Raw genomic sequence first — 23,981 nt, forward strand, 5'->3', positions numbered from 1 at the left:
ACTCAGAAACTTTTGTGAGTGGGCCAGGCAATCTGTTTAGCAAGGCTCGTGGGTGATTCCAAGGCAGGCTAAGATCTAAGGATCGCTGGTTCTAGTGAAAGAGGGTGGATTTGGCAATGGCTTGACCATGGGGGTCAGAAAGGGAGAGAACACCCTGGATTGTGTTGCTGGGGAATCCGTGGGTTGGCAGGAGAGCCTCGTGGGCAGTGGTGGTGCTGCACCGAGGTAAGCAGGCTCCTTTCCCTGCCATTTGACCAAGACCTGTCCCCACAGTCACTTGGGGATTTAACTGCGCATTGTCATTCCTAAAGAAACTGCTAACCGCGTACCAAAGAAGCGCCTTAAATTAGCCCAGCAGCTAATTTAAAGAGCTGGAGGATGAAGTCACTAAAAATAAACGGAACTACCACGTAGCCCAGCTCTGTCACTTGATGAATCTCTGCCATCGCAGGGCCCCATTTGCTTGATGGTGATGCGATGCTATTTGAACAGAAGGCGGTAGATGATAGAGCGGGCGAGGCAGGTGTTTCCAAATTGATGAGGCAAAGTACTCAGGGAGGGAACTTTGTCCGATGCTCCAGTCCCTGTAAGGCCCAGGCTGGGCCTACCTGTCCCCCTCCACGCAGTGTTCTTCTGAGGGCTCACCTGGCCACGGCCACCTCCCTGGATCACTTCTTTCCCCAGCACGGTGTGACAGGAACAGCAACAAACACAATGGTGACGATATCGGATATCGGCAGCACTTACTATGTGCCAGGTACAGCAGTTTAAAACAAACTTAACCTTGATTCAATCCTACAAAGTAGGTGTTATTATTATGCCCATTTTACAGATGAGGAAACTGAGGTATGAAGATACAGTCTAATTCCGGTTAGAAACCCGGGTTAGAAACCCAGGCAGGCTGGTGCTAGCATCCTTGTCTCTAACCGGTGCACGACGCCCTTTCACACACGAGGAGTTACCAGGCACTGAGTGCCCGAGAGTCAGGCGGGATACAGGTAACATCTCATTTGAGCCTGGCAATGATCCTATGACTTACGTACTATCAGTGGCCCCATTTTACTCATGAGAAAAATTAGCTTCAGAGAGGTTACCCTACTTTGCAAAGGTCACTCAGCTATTACATGGCTGAGAATGAGGATTTGAACCTGGGTCTGTTTGGGTTCAAAGCCCAGGCGCTCTCCACCCTGTCACGCTACAACTCATTGTAGTTACGCACCTTCTCTAGACACACGTTCTCCTCCCTGACGGTGGAGGGAAGTCTCTTACTTCTGGGATGTCATGCAGCCTATGAGGGAGCGTGGCTGCGAGGGCACCCCGTCCAAGCCTAGCCCAGGACTATTGCATTGCTTAGGATCAAACACACAGCCTCCCTATGAAGCATCCAGACGGATCTGCTTGGGGGCTCGTAACTGACCTCAATGGGACGACGCGGGAGTAACCAGCATGTATCTGGATGGGGCTGGTCCCCGTTGCCGAACAAATGAATCCCTATTTTACCATTACAGGCTCACATGAGTCACCGATGCACGGCGTTTGTCGCGTATATGAATTGACCAGGGCCCCAGTGGCGACAGCAGCAGACCGGGTCTCAGTCACTGCTGGGGACGAGTTCCCAGAGCCCCCAGGCTGGGGTTGCCACAGGACCATCTTCCTGCCAGGCCCCGACTTAACAAAAGGACAAACATGAGGACTTACTCCAGTGCCCCCATCCCCACAGACCCAGAGCGCATGCTATTTCAGAGCGGGAAGGGCCGTCAAGGGTCACGAGGCTCGGCCCTCTCATTTTCCGGATGAAGGAACTGACAGACCTCGCAATACGCTTCTTTCCTAACAGGGCTCTCTCTGCTCCGCCCTTCCGCACACGGCCAGCATCTTGCCGTCGTTCTTGCTCTCTTTGTCTTGGGCAGTTAGAGTCAGTGAGGCGCACTGTCACGTGGGCCAGGGAGGGGTGATGCCAGGCAGCTCCTCGCCACAGGGCACCGGCCTGCTGCTCCCCTGGAGTCCCGGCTCTGCCCTCTGGAGCCGGGCGACCTCGGGCAAGTCATACAACCTCAAGGAAACCTTCAGCTTCCTCTTACAAAGAATGGGAATAATAATGGCACCTAACCTACCGGGCTGATGTGATTACAGAGAAAGTGGATGCATCGTGCTTGGCACGGCGCCTCAGTACCTGTTAGCCACTGTGATTATAATCACCAACTTGATCTCCCGCCATCATCTCCGGAGGCTCACTGTCTGGTCACCAGGCTCAGTGGGAGAGATCGGCACACGTCTCTGGGAACTCCGGAGGCTACGGGGTTTCTTTACCGACTTTCTGACGGTTTGCTCTGCCCCCAGCTCACATTACTAGACACTAGACTGCCCTCCTGCTCTCCGAGCGGGAAATCTCACTGCAAGCTGCACCCGGCCTCTCGTCTCGCCCTAAATACATCCCCCGTATGAGTCTCATCTTCTCGGACCTTACTGGAAAACTGCCCCTCACCTGACACCCTGGTTCTCCACTGAGGATGACTAATGTCACAAAATAACGCACAGAGAAACGTCACAAAATCACTGCTGTTCCCCCCATAAAGAAAAAGTTAAACCGTGGAGTTAGCAGGGGCCCTGGCGGTCATTGCGTCCCATTTTTCTCTTGAACGATACGGGGAAGTTGAGGCAGACACTTGCTTGGGGTGAGGTGGCCAGCGAGAGGTGTTGGCAAAGGCAGACCCAGTTCTCCTGGCTTCCTGTCCAAAGCACTTAAAAAAGGAAGAAGGAAAGGGGACAACAACAACAACAACAAACCAAACCACTGCTAAAGTGAAATGTCAGAGTGGCCAAAATTCTGATTCTGAATGAAAGGCTTCGGACCGTGGAGGCCACCCTGGCAGGCAGGGAGGAGAATTCTTCCTCCACACCCCCCTCCACTCCCCCTCACCCCCCCCCTCCACCAAAGGGCTACATTGTCCCGTCTTTAACCCCACCCGGTGGTTGGCCACCATCTTTCTGTGGATGATTGGGCTAGTGCTCAACTTTTCACAGGAACCCAGAGAAGGATTTCCTGATTTTCGTCGCGCCTGGCCCACACTGGCTGCCCCAGGCGCCCTCGACCGGGCCCTCCCTCCTCGTGAGCAGAGCACTGGTGTGGGGTGGGGGGCTACTTTGCCTACCTCACCTCCCCCTCTCCACGCTCTTCCCCTTCTTTGTAAACGTTCTTTCCGAAATTATCCACGCGAAAACAACTCGTCCTTCACATAGTAGACTTCGCATCGCCTTCTCCAAAAAGCTTTCCTCAGCCTTTGGAGCTGGAAGCAGCCATTCCTTTCCCTAAAACCTTCTGGACTCTCTGTACATCGTCATCATCCTCATGCTCATCCCAAGATGTAAGTATTGAGCGTTTCATCTCTACCCTGCCCAGAGCAGAGCCCACGATCTGCATTCCTTTTGTCGCCATCATACCCAAATGGCTGTTGGTATGACTGTCTCTGACACCTGTCTCCTTCCCTAGACTGCGAGTCACGGGAGGGCGGGCCCTGCCGTCACTCACGTATGAATCTCTCTTCTGACACCGTTCCGGACACACAGTAGGTGCTCAAAACATCGGATGGCGAATACAGACGGGCATTGTTTCACTGAGTTCTTACAACAGTCTAGTTGATTAGACGCAGTTATTAACTCGAGTTTACATCTGAGGATACTGAGGCGTTGGGAGGTTAAGTCAGCTGCCTAAGTGATGGGGCTGGGCCCGGAACCCGGGGTCACATTTTTAACACCGCCACCGCCACACCCCTCCACATACATTGCCAGAATGCATCCCTTCTCTTTGTCCCTCCCAGCTATGGGAAGAGCCTGTCTATCTACAGGAGGAGCCAAGATTTCCTGGTGGCAACAGCAAAGCACCGTCTATGTGACGATTGTAATCAGTGGTTGTATTAGCCTCTGTTTTACCACCTCCAAAATTAGCAGAAAAGGCCAACTTGAGCTTTCATTGTCTAGTTCTGCTAATGAAGGGATCCTTTTAATTACCCACTCAGCGCCTGTCTGCAACACAAAGCGTTTTAGTGTTTAAACACAGTTCTGCACCAAAGTATAGGCCTGTGTGAACACAGACGATAAGTGGGGGAAACCATGTGTAGAAGTTATCCTTTGCTTAGACTGTAATTCTTTTTGGCTTTCAATTTTATCCAAATGCAGCTCCTTTTTTGTGGTGCTCCTAGTTCTCCTTTGTATATTGTATATGTGCCCGGTGAACACCAGGTACCCAGGGATTCAGTGGGCATATCCCAGGCCGAATATCCTTCCCCCTTAAATTTTGGATGAAATCTGCTTGATTGGTGGATTTCACCTGTCCCTGATTTGCCCTCGGGGGTCCTCCCCACCCAGGACTGCCTTACGGCTGGCTGGTCAACCCGCAGTGAGGGTGTTGAACACAAAACTATCTTCATTCGTGTCCCAGGGGCTCAAGGCGTGTGTATCCCACTTTTTGAGGCAGTCTTTGTGTGTGTCGTGCTGTTTGGGGTTTTCACTAACGTGAGTGAGGCCTTATGGGGCTGATCCCACAACCTTTCTCAGGCAAGGGTGCCCAGAGTTTGTATTCCTACGTGGTCAGGGGGTAAGAGGGATAACTCCTACTGAGCCCCTCCTATGGGCCAGGAACCTTCTGTACGTTAATTACCCTGGTTAAGCCACACGAGACCTTAACATAGAGATATTAAGATGGAGATATTCTGGAAGCAGAATGCCTGGGTTGGAATCCTGGCCCTGTTGCTCACTAGCTTGGTGACTTTGGAAGAGTCTCTTAACATGCTCGTGCCTTGGTGTCTTTATCTGTGTAATGGGGATAATAATTCTACCTACGTCACAGCATCATTGTGAAAACGAAATGGGCTAATACATATACGTAGAGCATTTAGAACCATATCTGGCATGCAGTAAGCACTCAATAAGTGTTAGCTGTTACCAAGCTAAACTCAGGTTACATGAAGTCCTCAAGGTCACCTGCCTCTAAATGGTCGCATCTGGTAATCTGGCTCTGACTCTCAAGACCTTGTTCTTTCTAGGCCTCCATCGGCGTTCTCCAGTGCCAAGGGGGCTCTCTGCTGACCTTCTGTGAGGACACTGCAGTCTGAGCCCTGGCGCAGCAGGGCGTGGCCTAGAGAAGGTCACTCTGGGTGCTCGATGCGCTCCTGGTCTCGGTACTGAGCGAGCTTCCACTGCCTTTCTGCTCCCACTGCTTCAAACGCACGGCTCTTCCTGGGGTTACCATGACCCACCTGATCGCCACCGACCTTCTCAGTCTTTCTCCAGTTCAGCTTCTTCATAGCATCTGATGACGCTTTGACCACGATTTCTGGAACTCTCATTTCCTGGCTTCTGTGCCCATGCCCTGGTGGTTTTCTGTTCTCTGTCTTTTTTCCCTCCTGGCGGTAGAGTGTCCTTTAAGCCTCTGTCCTTGACCTGCTCCCTGCACCTCCCCCCCAACCCAGGCTCCCTAGGCCCTCCCATTCACACCCAGAGATGACTGCCCGGATGCCTGTGTCCTGCTCCCCGCCGCCCCCCCCCCAACATCCAGGCCCCAATCCCGCACACCTTGCCGAGCTCACTTCAGGTGCCAACCCACCCATAAGTCCCCCTCGTCCCTCCCACCAGATACACTCTCCTCTGGATCTCCCACAGCACCTCATTTGCTCCTCTCCTGTGCAATCAATCATCTTCTAAACTTATATTACAGCCGTGGAAGTCTGTGGCCTCTCTCCCCCATAGACTGTGAGTTTGCTGAAAATAGAACCCATTTTTGTTCCCCTAATAGTACTCTACATCTCATAGGCAATGCAAAAGAAAAGGCACGCTCGCTCGCTCGCTCGTAGATGACTGTGTAAGAAAAGCATTCTTTAAGACAAATAACGTGAAGAATTTGGTGTAATTTTGCCGTAGGCAAGAAAACGGGCGGGGTGACCTCTGCGTGTCATTTGCAGCTTCAGGTCCTAGAAAGCCATTTTTTTGTTTTGTTTTGTTTTGTTTTAAGGGTAATAGTGCAACAATAAGAATTTATGGCAATAAGAATAACAGCCATCCTGGCTCCACTCACTTCCTACCCGTATGGCCTTGGGGAAGTTGTGTTAGGCTCGGCCTCTGTTTCTCTTCTGTAAAATGGTGATGGACTACAGCAACCCCCTCACAGAGGTGTGGAGGCATTCAGTAGGGTGACGTGAAACAAAAGGCTAGCGTCCTGGCTGCAGCACAGTGAGTGCGAACGAAATGTCAAACAAAAATCAGGGACTTCCGGTCAGCTGAAGTCCAGCCAGGAAGAATTAACTGCCTCCTCCAGTCCGTAGCATTCCATCCCTCCAAGAACTTCGGTCCTCACAAAATGAGATTTTTTTTTTTTTTTTTTTACAACACGGCTAATAAATTAGGCATATGCATATTAGCAACCAGGTCCAGAGAGAAAGCCTAACTTTTTTCTCCACGCCATTTGAATTCCCCTAACATAGAGTTGTTGTCAAAATCCATTAAAGTATTAATTTCTCTTGTCACTGCACAATTCCCCAAGCAGACATCCAGACTGTGTGCAGTGGTGTTTCTCGCAGAAGTACTAAATGTTTAGTTATCATGGCACATTTTTTAGATGATGCCTCCCTGATAGGTCTAGAGAGACTGCATAGGTTCAAGTACAAGGTTAAGGCAGGGTGGCAGGACGGCAACAGTTGTGGGGATTACTCATCAAGCGGGCCTGGGGCTGAGCTCCAGCACTGCCACTTACCAGCTGAGTGGCCTCGGGGAAGGTACTTAACCTCTCTGAGTATCGGTTTCTTCATTTGCAAAATGGTGACAATAATACTAAACACACAGGGGGTTGGTGAGAACCAAATGGAATACCAAATGTAAAGAACCCCGTAGAATGCCAGACAGATCGCTGGCTCGCTGGCCCTCAGTGTAAGACAGCTTAAAAATCCCACAGATGTGGAGACGTGCAGACCGGGGTCTAGAGGCTGCTGCGCCCACTTGCCAGCCCCCCTGAGGGGCAGCCTTAAGGAGCAGCGTGCCTTTTGTGACACAACATCCCGGACACGGCACACGGACACTTCTTTCCCAGTGGTTTCTCCGGGCACCCGTTCAAATGAGTTAAATATCCTCAATTGACCAGCTCACCTGGCGGAAGTGAAAGGTTTCTGTGCCAAGAGGAATGGGGCGGGCGCCCCGCACCCCAAAAAAGAAAACAAGAGAAAGCCTATCTTTTAGTTTCCCTGCTAACAAGCACCTCCTGGAGCTGAAGTCAGAGCTGGCCTCTTCCTTGGTTGTCATGGCAACGTCACTGACCTACCCGGTCCTGCAAATCCCTATGAGATGGGGAGGGGGACACGTGGGAGGGGGGGTCCAGGCGAGCGCAGCCAGGGGGACATGTGGGAGGGGGTTTCAGGGTGCACGGCCAGGGGGACACGTGGAGGGAGGGTCCAGGCAAGCACAGCCAGGGGGACACGTGGGAGGGGGGTAGGTCCAGGGTGCATGGCCAGGGGGACACGTGGGGGGGGTCCAGGTGAGCGCAGCCAGGGGGACACGTGGGAGGGGGGGTCCAGGGTGCATGGCCAGGGGGACACGTGGGAGGGGGGTCCAGGGTGCACGGCCAGGGGGACACGTGGGAGGGGGGGTCCAGGGTGCACGGCCAGGGGGACACGTGGGAGGGGGGGTCCAGGGTGCACGGCCAAGGGGACACGTGGAGGGGGGGTCCAGGGTGCACGGCCAGCGTGGGAGGGGGGGTCCAGGGTGCACAGCCAGGGGGACACATGGGGGGGGGGGCCAGGTGAGCGTACATTGAACAGAAGCACTGCGAGTGGTACCCTCAGCTGGTTTTCTGAAACACGAAAACCCTGGCAGAAGTGTACCCGTTGCCCAGGGAACGGGGAAATTCAAGTTGTTGCTGTAGTTCCTTTGGTGATCATGGATAGACGTGGAGCCCGGCAGAAGGCCCGTTCCAACCTGGTGAATGAACAGTTCTTGCTTCTTCAGCCATGACGCAGAGACGGGGAGACCCCCGGGCGCCTCTCCTGCCAGGCTCGGTGTCTGGGAAAAGGGGCTGATGCCGGTACCCACTGCCACTAGCTGTGGTTCAACCCCCAACGTATGGAGTAATTTCCCATCTGGCATCTATTGCCACCAGAGCAACCGCTTGGGAAGAAACCAGCATGTGCCCATTTTACAGGTGAGAAAATTGAGTGCTGTGACCACGAAGCAGTGAGTACCGACACTTTCACTTCGTCTTTGCTCGCTTGCTCTCTGCCCCCTGAGAAGCTTAATCTGTGATAGCGCTTGAATTTGCCAAACAGATTCAGTTCTTTCCCTTACTCTTAAGCTCTGGGGCGCTTTTAAAAGTCACCTTCCAAGTCCAGCACTTGCCAGTGAAATCCACCCAGGTGTCCCGCTTGCATCCAAGCTGAGCACGATTTGTTCCCCGGCCCCCCAACAAACCTGCTTCTTGCCATTTCCACCCGTGCTGTTTTTGGCAGCTCCTTCCGCTAAGTGAGCCAAGCGCAAAACCCCAAAGTCAGCTTTGGCTTCTCCATCTTCCTCACCTGGGTTCCTGGGGACCTGTACACAATCCCTTTTCTATTCAGAGGCTCTGATTCAAAGCTTCTGGGGAGTGGGAGCAGGGAGCACGCTGCTTAACCGCAGAGGCTGCGGGGTCAGGGCGTCTGGGATCTTGCTGACTCCATACCTGTGGGCTAAGCGCCTTCTCTCATCTGATCCTCACCACATATGATTCCCATTCTCGGCATAAGGCATTTTCCTCTGAGACATGAGTGCAGTGACATAATTTGCCCAAGGTCATAAGGATCGGCTGGACACAAGAGCCTCATTCATAACCAACACGCAAAGCTCCTTCCCATGTAGCTGTAGTTTCTTAAGAGCAGTTGCCCACGTTTTGCATCACAGAGTCTCAGGGGTGAGGACCTGACCGAGGGTCTGAGCTCAGAGCCAGCCAGCCCAGGTTTACCTCCCGCTGTGACGCTTTCTCATTGTGTGACTTTGGGGAAACAACCAGAAAATACCTAGAGGTCTGTAGCTTGCTGAATAGTGGCCCTAACCCCCAGAATCTGGCAATGTGATTTCATCTGGAAAAGGTCTTTACAGGTGTAATCAAATTAAGGCTCTCGAGAGGAGACTATCCCGGGTTTCGAGTAGGCCCTCAATCTAGGGACAGGTGTCCTGAGAAGAGAAAGGCGGGACGAGATCTGACACAGACACACACGGAGAAGAGGCCGTGTGAAGACAAGGCAGAGATTGGAGTGACACGGCCACAGGCCAGCAAAGGCAGGGAGCCACCACAAGCTGGCAGGGGTGAGGGCGAGTCGCCCCGGGGGGGGGGCCTCGGGAGGGTGGGAGCGCGGCCCAGCTGACGCTGTCCAGCCTCAGAACACGAGAGAACGCCTGTCTGTTGCTTGAGGCCAACAGGTGAGTTGTTTCGGCAGCTCTGGGACACCAACCCAAGGTCTTTGTTTCTGAAATGGGCAACCCCACCAGTAACCGCGAGATAATGTGACTGAGAGCAGCCGGAACGGTCGCGGGTACACAGTAGGCCCTCAATAAATGTTAGTGGAACCAAATTAAGATATCCTGAGTCATTACCTTGGAAAACTTCTCCCCAGGACACACCTGGCTGACTGAATTCTGTCTAGAGTATCAAGCTTGTAAAATGTTTTAACTTCAGAACCCAAGAGCCAGAAGGAAGAACCACGGGGAGGATCTCCTCGGAGCCCAGGTGTGGAGGATGAACGAGAAGCCAGCAGGGATGTCTGTGTCCTTGCAAGGCTGGTAACTAAGTGCTGGCCCTTCTCCAGCTCTGATGAGCCTGTCACGGTGGATTTCACAAAACATCTGTTTCGGGAACAAGCCTGTTGTTTCAGGCAAGCTCTGGAGATAATAGTATGTTTTTCCTATACGCAGCAGTGACATGTTCACTGAAGCTGAATATTTCTAAATGTGACCAATTTCTTAAGTGGCAGGAGCCCATCAAACTCTTCAAGAACTTGGACGGCATGTGGGCAGCCCGGGCCGTTTCCTTGGCGGCCACAGATCGGAAGCAACATTTGCTCCGGCTTGTAGGGGAGCGCTTGGGGAGCAGGCAGGGGGAGTGGGTAGGGAGTTCTCAGAAATGCGTCCCTCTAAAGGTTATCTTCATTCTGCAAGGGAGTCAGGTCCCTCGGCCTCATGCATATGGATGCAGCAGTAGTTGAATGATAACGTGCAATTTTTCTTCCTCACGTTAATTGACTTGGGTTGGCTACCGAGTGTCTGACGAGGAAACGCTATGCTGGCGCACAGACCGATGATCCCCGGGACCCGAACGCAGCTTTGCTGGATTTGACTCACTTCCGGCCCAAGATAAGAACGCATGGGTGCGGCATCCCATGTGAGATGAGCAGACCGTGCCTTGGCATGAGATAGACGGAGCAGCAGAAGGCAGACCAGCAGTCAGGGAGGCGCAGGGACGCTTTCTCTGTTGCCCCACAGGCAAAGGGGAAATGAGGATTCGCGAGATCCTCCAAGTAGCTTGTCCTCTCCTCCTTTGTCCTTGGGGTAGGAATCTGATCCGAGGAGAGGGGCTCCCGCCCCTTGAGTGGGCAGACAGGCCACCTCTTCCTGTCCTGGCTGCTGTGCGCCTTGGGAGTCAGGCCTGAACGATGTGGGGGTACCCAGGCAGCGCCAGCCCACAGCAGGGGTCTGGAGCGAGCCATGCCCCATTCCCATTAGTCTGCTTTAGCCTTGGCCTCCAGAACCTACTCCAGGTCTCTGCATTCCGGGCTCTGCATGGCCCCAGTGTCCTCCCTCTTCTCACCATCTTGAGGCTGGAGTCCCAGCGTGCCATGGGGTCAAGCCCCTCCTGCCTGACCGCTAAGCCCCCAAGGCCAGGTCTGTATAGCACAGAAGGCGGTGACTCTTGTCCAGCTTCCCCTGAACACCCTATGCCCCGCAGACTGCTTCCAGAGAGTCTGGAAGAGAGAGTCTGGAGAGAGAGAGAGAGAGAGAGAGAGAGAGACGGGGCAACACAACCAATGCAGTTAGAAAGGAAAGAGCTTCAAGTCACAGGGACAGGGGGTGGTCCTCCTCCCGTATGTAGACACGGACCGAGCTCTGGCGACAGGGAGTGGTTTGTCCAAGGTTTCCTGGCTTTACAGGTCAGGAAGAGTCCAGGTTTCCCATTTCCCAGTGCAGTTTGCTGTGACAATATCCTTGCCACTTCTTTCGGCTAATATCAATCAGCTCTGTGCAGACAGGGCCGCTGTCTGTCTCGTTTCTGACTCTCTGGCAGCAGCAGCAGCTTGGGACCGGGCCAAGCAGGAGCTCCATAACTGTTATTCAGACTTGGCTGAAGAGATCTCCTTTGTAAAACAAATCAGATGCAGACCTGTTCCTGAAGCCAACACAAAGGTGTAATTTCAGGATTCTACAGACACCTCAACTACCAGAAGGGAGGGCTGTATCTGCCTATAAAATGGTGCGGAAGTAGAGAAGAATGCGAAATTTACTTGTCGCGTCACTGGGTTGATTTGTTCCCTGCGTAACTATGATCTTGTGTCCGTACAGGATCAGCCGCTGTTTATCAGGGACTGTGGCATCCAGGCCCTGCCCTGGGGACCCTGAACGCAGGTCCTATCTAGTCTTGCCCTCATCTCTGCCAGGTAGAAATTACTGGGCCCACTTTACAAGTGGCTTGCCCAAAGCCACACAGCCCACAAGCGCTAGGGCATGGATTCTAGTTAGGTCTGTGCTGTTTTACCAAAGTCAGGGAGTTCTGACGTAAGAAAGAGCAATGCTATGCAATGATGTGTAATGATAATTTACTCGGTGCCTGGCAAGTGATGGGTGTGAACCCATCTAATTCTCACAGCAACCCCATGAAGGGTCATCTCCACCTTGCAGGTGAGGAAAAATAGGCCCAGAGATGCCAAGTCACTTTGCCGGGGGATCCCAGCCAGTCTGGAACCCAGGGAAGAGTGAGAGGCGGGGAGACCTCAGAATAAGAGGCAGGAATACAAGAGGGCCTCTGGGGCTGTGCTGGACTTGATAGTCATGTGACTTCGAGTAAATTACTTAAAACGAATTGTAAAACATTTTCATAAAGCAGACATAACATAAACTTTACCGTTTTAGTCACTTTTTAAGGGTACCGTTCAGGGCTATTAAGTACATTCATACTGTTGTGCAACACTCACCACCATCCACGTCCAGAACTTTTCCACGTTCCCAGACGGAAACTCTGTGTCTGTTATACATGAACTCCCCATTCCCCGCATCCCCAGCCCCGGCAACCATCATTCTACTTCCTGTGTCTATGAATTTGACCACTTCAGGAACCTCCTGTGAGTAAGTGGAACTGTATAGTATTTGTCCTTTTGTGTCCAGTTTATTTCACGTAGCACAATGTCCTCAAAGTTCATCCACGCTGTGGCAGGTGTCAGAACCTCCTTCCTTTTAAAGGCTGAATAATATTCCTTTGTGTGCATATATATCTTGTCTACCCAGTCTTCCGTCTCTGCATGGTCACTTGGGCTGCTGCCACCTGCTGGCTGTTGTGAGCAGTGCAGGTATGAACATGGGTGCCCTTGGACAAAACGCTTTTGAGCTCATCAATTGCTGCTCCCAAAACTGAGCCGCCAGCTTTGCTCGCGACTCAGAGAAGATATTTAACACCCACACAGTGCCTGGGTCAGAAACCAGACAGAAGAGAGTAACTCCCAAACCCCACAAGTAGCCCAGACTTGTTCCTCTGTCACCTCGGTCCACCCACTTCTCTCCATCTCCACTGCTGCTCCCCAGAATCTAAGCTGCCATCACCTGTCACTTCAATGGTGGGTCACCTGAATTTCAACAGCCCCATCACGAGTCTGCCTGCTTCCAGCTTCCCCTTCCAACACATCGTCCATATCATAGCCAACCGGCGGACCTGACCATGTCACCCCGCGGCCCTGAACCCGTCCCTGGCTCTCCCACTCACTTCCTTCCAGTGCTTGTGGAAACGTCCCCTTCCCCGACAGACCTCCCCTGGCCGCTCTGCTTACAGCTGTGACGCCCACTCCTCGCCAGCCTCTGAGTGCCCGCCTTGCTCCGTTCTTCACCGCAGCCGTGCTGCCATTCATCAGAGCATAGATTTTACTCGTTTACTTCGCTGATGTCCGTCTCCTGCCCTCTTACCAATAAATAATGTGAGTTTCACAAAGGAAGACATTTGTGATGGTTCTGTTCACCCCTGGCTCCTCAGTCCCGGCACACAGTAGGCCCTCACTGAATATTGGCCAAGTGCGTGAATGCATGAATGACTGACTCCCCTCTGCCTGCAGGGTCACTGGCCCAGTCAAGTCCTTTCACGTGCCGGCTCTGTCCCCTCCAGCCCCTGTCCTTCCACATCCCCATGTGAACTCCAGCCAGACCACAAAGCTCTCCAAGTCCTTCCGCTGTATACTCACCCTGGGGCTTTTGCACGTGCTGTGGCCTCTGCCTGGAATGTCATTGCCCCCACCTTGCGCTGCCCTTCTGCGGGTGTGGGTGACCCCTTCACTGTGCTTCACAATGCTACTTTTCTCTCTTTTCTGAAGACTTTTCCACACTGTACTATGACTGCCCATGTGCTTGTCTCTAGCTGTTTCTAAACTGCCGGTTCCACGGGGGCTGGATCATCTTGTTTGCTCTCAGATTCTCGGGGCGCTGAGCATGCTGTCCAGGCACAGAAAATGTCAAGGGAGAAAGGGAGCCAAGCTCTTGAGTCTCAGCTGCCTCCCCTGTGGAGCGATGGCAAAGCTGATCCTGCCGGGCACCAAGGGGTGGACACGGCCTGCGGTCTGTGTGACATCTGCCACCGTGCCCGGCATTGGGCAGGCATTTCACACCCGACGCTGACGTAACGGAGGGTTCGCATGCACTGGCGGAGGACCTGCTGTTTTCACTGTTCTAGAAGCCACCAGCTGATGTCCTGCCATCGTTTGTCACCTCTGGGGGCCACACCGATTAAGTGTCAGCCCCAGAGAGAATTCCTGTCCTTCCCTGTCCCAGCCATCCCATTTTGGCAGCTTGCCCGCTGAGCAGAGAAAACCTCCGAGTCCGCTCTCTTCTCAGAACCAACTGTGTTTATTACCAGCATGTCACGGAATTGAGAACGTCCAGGGATTCCAGGGACCAGCGGTGCTGATCTCTCATTTTACACCTAGGACACAGGTTTAGAGAGGTCTTCTGACTTGCTCACGGCTACGCAGCTAGTTCGGGACCTCATTTTCTCTTTCCTTTTGGCAGAAGTTTAATTCTGTCTGGTTGAAACTGTGGGGACCCTGAGGAATTTGGCAGGTTAGTCTAAAACTCTCATTTGGGCTGACCCAGTGAGACCAGTATTCTCACTGTGCCATGAGCGAAGAGAGGGGACACGTTTAACTTCTGTGACCTGCCAACTAGCAGCATCGAGTCAGTTTTAGGTGTTGGGAAACTCTTGTCCCAGGGACCTTGTCTGCTCTCCAAACAGAAGAAATAGAAGGGACTATTGACCCTCTCACTTTATCCCCCTAGACAACTGGCCGCCACCAGTGAAGGGATGGTGATGTCCCGCCCGGACCGCCACCACTCTCCTTGGACAGCTCCTCCACGGAGAACACCTCTGCCTGCCCGAAAGTGTGCTTCCCTTTCTAGGGGCACAGGACCTTTGCTCAGACTGCTTTTGGGGGGGAAGAAGCGGGAGCAGGGTGGGGGGTCTGGCACTCAGGCATTGGCAGAAGGATCAGGGAGGCAAGGGAGGGGTGGCCTGGTTGGAAGTGAACCCAGAACTCCCTCTCACTTAGAGGGAGTCATCAGCCGCCTCCAACAGACTAATTCACAACCCCTGGTCCCAGAGGAAATCATTATGCCTAATTATTATTATTAGGCATAATGACTAATTAGTAAAAATAGCTACCATTTACCGAGTGCCAACTTATGCCTGGTACTTAATGCATATTATTTCTCTTTTCCTATTTTACATTTCTTTATTTTCTATTTTCCTAATTATCAAGTCAATATAGGTTCATGGAAAAAAATATTTAAAGATACCAAAAAAGCAGAAAAAGGGGGTAAAATTCACCCTTTGTTTCACCATCCACCTTCAGCCACTGCTAACGTACTGGCGTTTTCTTTCCAGGATTTCATCTGTCTTTCCCTTTCTCTTTTTCGTTGTGTGCGCGCACACAGTATGTGAGATTTACCACAGCTGTGATCACATCCCCCCCCCCAAATCACTTCTAACTCCCACAGTGATCCTGTGAGTTGGGCACCATTATCTCCATTTCACAGATCAGGAACCTGAGGCTCAGAGAAGATAAGTAATTTGTCCAAAGTCGCACAGCAGACAAAGGGTTGGATGGGAATTCCTATCAAGCCTTTCTGCTGCTGAAACCTGTCTCCCCACCCCCCACCAACTCTGCCGTGTCGCTTCCCACACACTAAGGGAGAATCGGGGTCAGTTCTAATTACATCTCTGCTTCTGCGACCCCGTTCGTCTGCCCGTGCCCGCCGGACCACACTCTAGGAGTTTTCGAGGCACAGAAACCGAGAGGTGTAGCCACAGGTGTAGGAGATGTAGACGAGTTTAGCTACGTCGACTCCACTGGCCAGTACCTGACTACGGGAAGCTGTGATGAAGGCATTCTGTCAGAAACCGGAGGGAATCTGTGTTTTCTGTCCGTATAGATATCTGGAAAGCTGAAATCAGAAAGCATAATGAACTACTGTTTGCAAGCTGGTGGGCGCAAGACAAACGCAAGTAACTTCTACAGGGCAGCTGAGAGATGCTCAGGATGCCTCCGGCGGGGCCTGCAAAGGGCCTGGACACCACACTCCCCGGAGGGGAGGGGACCGTGAGAACCTGAGTTCCACATTTCCTCAAATGGTTGGAACAAAGCCCGAGGGCACAGGCGTCTCTAAGTTGGCACCGAGCGTGATAAGCGGGCAAGATAAACGTGTGGCCCCTCCTACGTGTCGAGCACGGGGCAGAGGGGATGTGAGACGAGTAAGACAGTGCCCCTGCCTGCACGGGCTGCCAACTGGCGCAGGGAGACACCTAGAGAAAGAGAGTTCCATTACGATGCGGTAAGGCCGAGACATAGCTACAGAAAACCTTTTTGTTCAAAAAGCCGCCAGGAAGGGGATTCGTGACTGAGAAGACGCTGTGTGACGAAGGGCAGGAACGACCTGATTAAAGCCCGTTCCCAAAATGTTACGTTCAGACCGACATGCAACAATAAAGGCAGAGAACGAAAGACTATATCTTATCTTTATCTTATCTCTCTCAAATTTAGGAACGGTAAGTTGCCACACTTGGTCCCTTGATATTTTCCAGGATCTTCCTCCCTCGCAGTGTGGACAAGATGTCTAGAGTATGTTTTGCTTTGCTGCAGACAACGTTCACCTTGAGCCTTATTTCTGCACGCATGGGCGTGCGCGCGCGCGCGCGTGTGTGTGTGTGTGTGTGTGTGTGTGTTCCACCATCTGAAGGTTCGGTCCTCTCTAACCTAATAACCAGGAGCTGTTGACTCTACCTTCTGGATCCTGCCAGAGCCACAGGATGCTGAGTGTGCACGGCTTGGAACGTTCCCACCTTCCGTTAGGGGCTCAGATCCAGAGGTATTTCCTAACATCCACCCCTGCTAGTGCTGGGGGCCTCAGCCCTGCTTCCTGACTCCTGGAGGAGCCGCCACCCCATCGGCCCCCCTCCCCCCGGGACCCGCTCTCCTCTTGACAAATGGGGGAGGTCAGTTCTGAAGCCCCAGGCGCTGCCCCCTCAGCTCCCTAGCTCGCTCACCCTCCTCTGTTCTGCCTTTCCTTCTCCCCCTTCCTTGCTCACCGCCCAGACCCTCTTGTTCTAATTATTCCCAACAGGAGTGACTCACGCTTCTCAGATGTAGGAACAGAAATGTTGTGGCTGCACTGAAAGGTATGCGGAAGGAAATCAGCAGACGCCTGAACTTCAGCCAGGGGGACGAGCAAGGATGACCGCACGGGCCCCAGTGCGGCAGGAGGGGGGAGCCCCTCCTCTGACCTTCTGGAAGAGGCCGAGGCATCCAGCTTGGGTTCAAACCCCAACTCTGCCTCCTGGATGCTGGGGGACATTGGGCAAGTCACTTGGCTTGTCTGATCCTTTGTTTTCTCATCCTTTAAATGAGGATAATATCTCTCTTGCAAGTTGTTGTAAAGATTGTGATATTTTATATAAACATAAGTATACATATATATATATATGAGATTATATATACATATTTTTTATAAGTCATTTCAAAGCGTTCACTTTACACACATGCACGCACACGCACACCCCCTAGATTTAAACAGTGGCTGGCACAGGGCAGTCCCCCACCTCTCTGGGCTGGCCGTGTCTACACTTCATAAATCTGTCACAAAGAACAAATGCACTGGTGTAATAGAGAGTATCAGATAAATGTAAAGTATTTAAAGAAAATACTGAGGTGTATTTTTTCTTCTGTGCTTTGAACGGAGTAATATTTATCCTGTCATTTTACAGCTAGGGGCTTGCTGGTTTTCCCAGCACAGCTCAGGGATACCAAATATAACGTGGGTTAAATATACAGGCCGACTTGGCTTCGCACACTGTGTATGGAAATGAAACATAAACGGCTCGGATTCCCACATTCCTGACAGAGCCATCTTTGGAAACAGCATTTTCTCTTTGAAGAAAGTACTAGCAACTAAAAATGTTCCCATGTTTAATAATGATCGCCAAAGGGACATGGACAACGTCTTGTCTTTTATACATTATTACGCATTTAGTATAGGGTTCATCTGGAGCGACACCAGCCAGCCCCTCGCAGCTGGAGACCCGCAGAGCCCTGACCCTCTGCCAACCGGCTCAGTGCCGTCCACACCTGGGGCCAGTCCCAGCCCAGCAGGTGGAAGCTCAATGGTCTTCACCCCGGCATCGTTCTTTCTGCTCTAAGCCTGGAATCCTCATGCCTAAGAGGAAACTCAGATTCTAGCAGCTACCAACCCCTTATGGAGATGGTCAATTCCATCCAATGGGGTTCCTGCCTCAGTGCCCGTTTGGAATTCTAGGAGTTTCCCGCTAGGACAACACCCTGACCATTACCCCTGCCCGTGCCAAGTCCTCCCCTGCTGCCTCTTCTTCCAGGACGGCAGGTGCCATTCTTCCGGCCACTTTGTGCTGTCTGGGTCCAGCTGTGAATGACCTGAGCTCATGAAACCATGAGGCCACCAGCAACTAGTTGACGTGTTGACTGGCACCTGGCCTCCCATGCTCCTCCTGCCATCGTGGCAGCTATGGACCCAGGCGACTCCAAGCTGTGGTTGGTCACGCTCTTTCACTCTGAAGAGCTCTGCGACTGTTCTGTGTCATGTTGCCCAAGCCCTCAAACCTCAGAATGTGCTGGCCTGTGCTGTCCATGCCTACCCAGCGGTCCCCTCTAACATTGCTGGTTTTAATGCTGTAATATCACATTTCCTGATACACGCAAATGTATATACACACACAAATATAAAAACATAGGTGAGATCACACAACTCTCAAACATCATCTCACTATCAGAAATGATCACTGTTAATACTCTGGTAAATTCCCTTCTACTCCTATGCACATAATTTTGTCACATAGTTGAAATCATACTATACACAAAATTTTGTGGCCTAATTTTTATTTGACGTTGTGTTATAAGCACATATCTGTCATGTCACCAAAATTATTTATGGAAATCTTTTTTTTTTTTTTTAATGTTTATCTTGAGAGAGAGAAAGAGACAGAGCATGAGCAAGGGAGGGGCAGAGAGAGAGAGAGGGAGTCACAGAATCTGAAGCAGGTTCCAGGCTCCGAGCTGTTAACACAGAGCCTGACGCGGAGCTCGAACTCCTGAATCGTGAGATCAGGACCTGAGCTGAAGTTGGGTGCTCAACCAACTGAGCCACCCAGGCGCCCCTTATAGAAATCTTTCATGACCGAGTGACTTCCCTCAAGCTAATGGCTATTTCAATTGTTTCCGATTTTTCACTACTTGGATATACATATTTAGACAATACATCTCTCTCATAATTTTGGATTATATCTTTGGTATAAATTCCCAGAAGTGAAATTTCTCAGTCAACAGGTATGAACATTTTTAAGGCCCTTGTTCTATAATCTTGCTTTAGTCCATGACCTTTTAAATTGCTAGAGAATGAAATCATAGTCACCAGTTCAAAGCTTTTCTATCTATAATCTTTTGGTTGCCATGAACTTAACTACTGAAATCACAATAAAATAGGGTGACACATTTTTCTATTAATTTCAACACAAATATGGGTTTAAAAATATTTCACATAGGAGTGTGTGGAACTAGAAGTAATGAGATTAAGCAATATTTTCAAGTGACCCACAGTTTCTTTCCTACTAATAAGAAATAGTCATTGAGATTTGTATCTCTAATTATTTTTTAGATTCTTCTTCTCACAGCTATGAATCTGAATCTGAGTCAGCACCCTAAACAGCCAGAATTGGAAACAGCGAACTCTATTTTTGAGTTTCTTATGTAGAATGTGAACTTGGGATGAGCTGCTCAGAATTCATTTATGTAATAATTTTTTTTTTGAAATATCTGTCTTCTCTGTGAACCCTCCCATGATTTCTCCAGGAAAAATTAACTACCCTTCCTCCCATAGCTCATCGCTAGTGCCTCATTTAACACTTGCTATGGTCTTCATCATATTTGAGTTATTTGTTCAACTTGCCCATCGGCTGGGAGCTCCTAGAAGGAACAACCTAGTGTGATTCCCAAGACGTAGCAGAAAGACCAACATACAATAGGCATGCATAAACAGGATGAGGATCCATTTTCAATTTGCCAGGGAGCATGTGGATTCTGCCTTGCTCGGAATCTGGTGCATAGGATGGATCCGAAAGAAGAAACGGAAGGAGGTCCATTGCCAGCTCGGAGGCTGTCCACAGAGCAATAGTCAGAAAACAAGAAAAAATGCCAGAAAAAAAAAATGTCTGTGGTTCCAAAACGAGAGAAGACCCCATTCATTATTTCACAGATATTTATGGATTACTTCCCAGGTAGTAGGATGGTGTTAGATGATGGAGTCCAGAGAGGGAGAGGAAGCTCCTTCTGCCTTCCCAGAGCTCAAGGGGAAATAACAATGGAGGTTGGTTGCCGTGGTCCTACTAAAAGGTTATCCACGGATGAGGGAGAGGACATGTGCAAAACCGGGATAGACTAAGAGATAGTCTGGTCCTACATTCATCAAAGACCACCACCTTCAGTCAGTTATCTGCAGATCATTCAAGATTCTTCCAAACAATCACCATGCTGTGTCTAGAACATCCGCTCACTATTTCCATGTGGTAGCAAACTTTAAGGATGGGCAAGCCCTTTGAAATCTGCTAAATCTTACTACAAATTTCTCTAGGAAGTCTTACATAGAAGCTGGTTGGCCATGAAAAATCTATCACTTCTAACCAAATGGATATTTTAAAATGTTATATATAATTGGGAGAAAAATGTCTAAGGCCTAAGGGTAAAGATTCATTAAGAAAAAGCACAGAGGGGTGGGAAGCTTGGGAGTAAGACAGCCAGGAATAAAATTCCTGGGCTGCTGGTTCTTGGTCCTACCACCTTAACAAAATGCTTAACCTTTCTGGGGATCAGCATTTTCATCTGTAAAATAGGGATGATGATACCTATGTCCTACAGAAGGAAGGAAGAAAAGTGGGAGTACGAAGAAGAGGGCTGTCCATGCAGGTGAGGCATGGACATCTAGCACCCAAACATAAGGCAGGTGCATTGCTTAAGAGAAAAGAGAATTCTGGTGAGACCAGCTGTCAGGTGACTTGGATTCCAGTCCCAGATTCTCCCACAGTAGCCACAAGACCCAGAGAATTCCATTCCCTCTAACAACCTCCATTTTCCCAACTGTAACATGAAAAGGTTGGAGGAGGCGACCTTATGGCTCCTTCAGGTTCTGACAGTTAAGCAGATCCTTTGTTTCTCTCTTCTAGAGTGTGTGAGGTGTTGGGGCGCCTGGGTGGCTCAGTCGTTTGAGGGCCTGACTCCTGATTTCAGGCTCAGGTTGTGATCCCAGGGTCTTGGGATCGAGCCCCACATGGGGCTCTGAGCTGAGCATGGAGCCTGCTTGGGATTCTCTCTCTCTCTCTCTCTCTCTCTCTCTCTCTCTCTCTCTCGCTTTCTCCCCCCCCCAAATCGCGCATGCGCATGAACTCTCTCTCTCTCTCAAAAATAGAAAGAAAGAAAGAAAGAAAGAAAGAAAGAAAGAAAGAAAGAAAGAAAAAGAAAGAGAAGGAGGAAGGGAGAGAGGGAGGAAGGGAGAGAGGGAGGAAGAAAGAGAGTGTGGGGCAGGGGACAATCCCCAGCTAAGAACATTGCCAACCCAGCCATCAGGACTGACCCGCCTGCAGACTGCCTTGTCTCCAGGTTGGAGACTGCCCGCCCAGCTCACCACACAGAGTAATTAATTACTACTTGTGAAAGATCCCACCACGTGCTGGTGTTTCATGAGCAATGAAGAGAGACCCATCTCCCATTTTGACAGTGCTGCACTGAACATTCATAAAATATTGAAGTAACTAATGAAGTCGTTTTTCATTTCAATGGTGGTTGTCTCTACTTATCTCTACATTTGTGTGTCCATCCAGTCACAGATTTCTTCTAGTCAGAGCGCCTATTATGGGGAATAGACATGCAGACGTGTTGCTTGTCCTCGGCTGGGGCTCCAGGCCCGTCCCCTTGGTACGTAGGTGGCCGTGTTCTCCCTGGGTCTCCACACTGTCCCCTCTCTGTGTGGCCCTGTGTCCAAATTTCCTCTCCTTGTGAGGATACCGGTCCTATAGGATTAGGGCCCACCCTAATGACCTCATTTTAACTTGATTATCTCTATAAAGACCCCATCTCCAAATAAGGTCATATTTTGAGTCACCAGGGGTTAAGATTTCAATCCATACATTTTGAGAGTGATGTTATTAAGCCAAAAAAGGGAGTCAACTTATTCATTCATTTGTTTGTGCATTCATTCTTCCAACCCTAATCGAGTCCCTACTATGTGCCAGACATTGCACTGGGTACTGGCGATCCAAAGGCAGTCTTAGCACAGAGGAGTTCAATTTGGCAGAAGCATCACCCACACAGACAGGTCACTGAGTGTGGCATACATGTGAAGCATGAGGTGGGCACAGGGACGGAGCAGCTCTCTGCTCCCCGGAGGGTTCAGGGCCACTTCCAAGGCTTCCATGAGGTAGCCAAGAGATGAAAGGCTTGGGTAGAGCCTTCAGGTGGCAGGGAGAGAGGGAGGGAGAGAGAGAGAGAGAGAGAGAGAGAGAGAGAGAGAATTATTCCTGGATCTCATGCAGAGGACACAGCATGTGTGAACAAACAAGAGCTTGGCACGAAGGGCATAATTCTGGAACTCAAGAAATGGGGACAGAGCCTAGGGCATGTGTTTGCAGCAAGAGAGGAGAGATTTAGGGTAAAGACTGATGTGGTAATTCTCATGCAAAAACCATGTAGTCGAGAAATCTCTCCCCTGTCCAAACCCAGACACCCAAGTACTTCCTCTCTCTGTTTAAAACACTACTAAGAACTAGGAGGCGAGAGAGAAGCCCTCTTTCTCAGAGAAGCTCAAATGCAGATCCCAAAGTTCATGCCCTGAAGTTTATGTCTGTGAGTGAGGCCAGCCTCTTGCGGCATCGCTCTTACCCCTATATACTCTTACTCTACACACAATGCTGACAACTTGGTGAGCTCATCTTCAGACCATCACATAGCACAGTACAGCCAGCAAATAGAAGGGACGCCATAGGATGCCACAGTCATTCAATGTGCAGTGTAGGAAGTGACAGCCTGAAGGCAGAGGAGGAGGTAGAAAAACCCTTCAGAGCTCTTCCGGGGCACCGATACATCGCAGAACAATTTAAAACCAGTTTGCAGAATCATCATTGAATTAAAAAGCCAAATTCACTGAAATGTATTTCAGAAGCCAAGATACCCAGCAAGACTGAAAGGGTTGGGTGTTTAAAGGGTTAAACACAGACCATTTAGAAAACCAAGGACTCCAACTCCCCAGGGGTGCCCAATAGCCCCAGACCCACAGGACCTGCTTGAGGCAAATGAGTGCTCATGGGCTGGGCTCCGTGTTTTCTGTTGGAAGGGGCTTCAGGAATCACTTGGGCCAAAGTCTCCCTTTAGGCCCAAGAAAACAAGGATCAGTGTGGGGCAAGGACTTGCCTGGAACCGCCCAGCAAGAGCAGAGAGCTTGAGCTGCAACTGGATTCACTTGACCCTGCCTCCTAGGGCTTTAGGGAAACGCCAGGTGAGGGCATTTGGGGCAGCTCCGCAAAGCAGGACCCAGGAGGACTCTGAATCCCGGAGATGTTCTGGGCTAGTGGAGAGAGGGGGCTGGGGCATGTCGGGTCCTGGGGTCGGGAGGACTGCTACGGCCACTGTGACAATCCTTCTTGCAGCTCAACAGTCCCATTACCTCTCTGGACCCTCCAAGCAAGGCGGTAAGGTAAGCAGGGCAGAAATTATTATCTCAGAGTGCAGATAAGGCAACTGAGGCCCATAAGGGGAGAGTTATTTTGTCCACATGATAGAGTGTGCAGGGTTGGAACAACAAATGTCATTATAATATTACATGTAATAATATTATATCCAATTATAAATTATTATATGTAACGAATCATATAATATATAAATAATTATATATTTAATGCATCATATTAATTATATATATTATATAATATATTAATATATATCATATTAATATAATATATAATATATAATATGTAATGAATTATATAATATATAAATAATTATATATTTAATGCATCATATTAATTATATATAATTACATATTATAAATATAATATATATATTATATATGTGTGTATATATAATATATATATTATTTAGTCATTACTTGGGCCAAAGCATGTCGCCAAGCGGCAGTGAGCATCCAATGGCTCTATTTCAGAT

The 23,981-nt window shown here is 50.3% G+C and overlaps 1 protein-coding gene across 2 annotated transcripts in view; it reads right to left on the minus strand.

Moving 5' to 3' along the window:
* The window catches only part of TTLL11 (tubulin tyrosine ligase like 11), a 238,318-nt gene that overhangs the window by 46,528 nt on the left and 167,809 nt on the right, over nucleotides 1-23,981 (minus strand). Inside the window, exon 1 of one of the 2 annotated variants that reach the window (XM_047068967.1) lies at nucleotides 15,613-15,686. The exons of the other annotated variant lie outside the window; for it this stretch is intronic. Coding sequence (XP_046924923.1) covers nucleotides 15,613-15,641 — 29 coding nt within the window. The 5' untranslated portion in view covers nucleotides 15,642-15,686. Of the gene's footprint in view, nucleotides 1-15,612; nucleotides 15,687-23,981 lie in introns of those variants that run through there. 2 annotated transcript variants of the gene reach the window in all.

This window comes from Lynx rufus, unplaced genomic scaffold, assembly GCF_022079265.1.
Source record: "Lynx rufus isolate CCGP_SWC_20201006 ecotype Redwood Valley unplaced genomic scaffold, mLynRuf1.p SCAF_10, whole genome shotgun sequence".
NCBI lineage: Eukaryota > Metazoa > Chordata > Mammalia > Carnivora > Felidae > Lynx > Lynx rufus.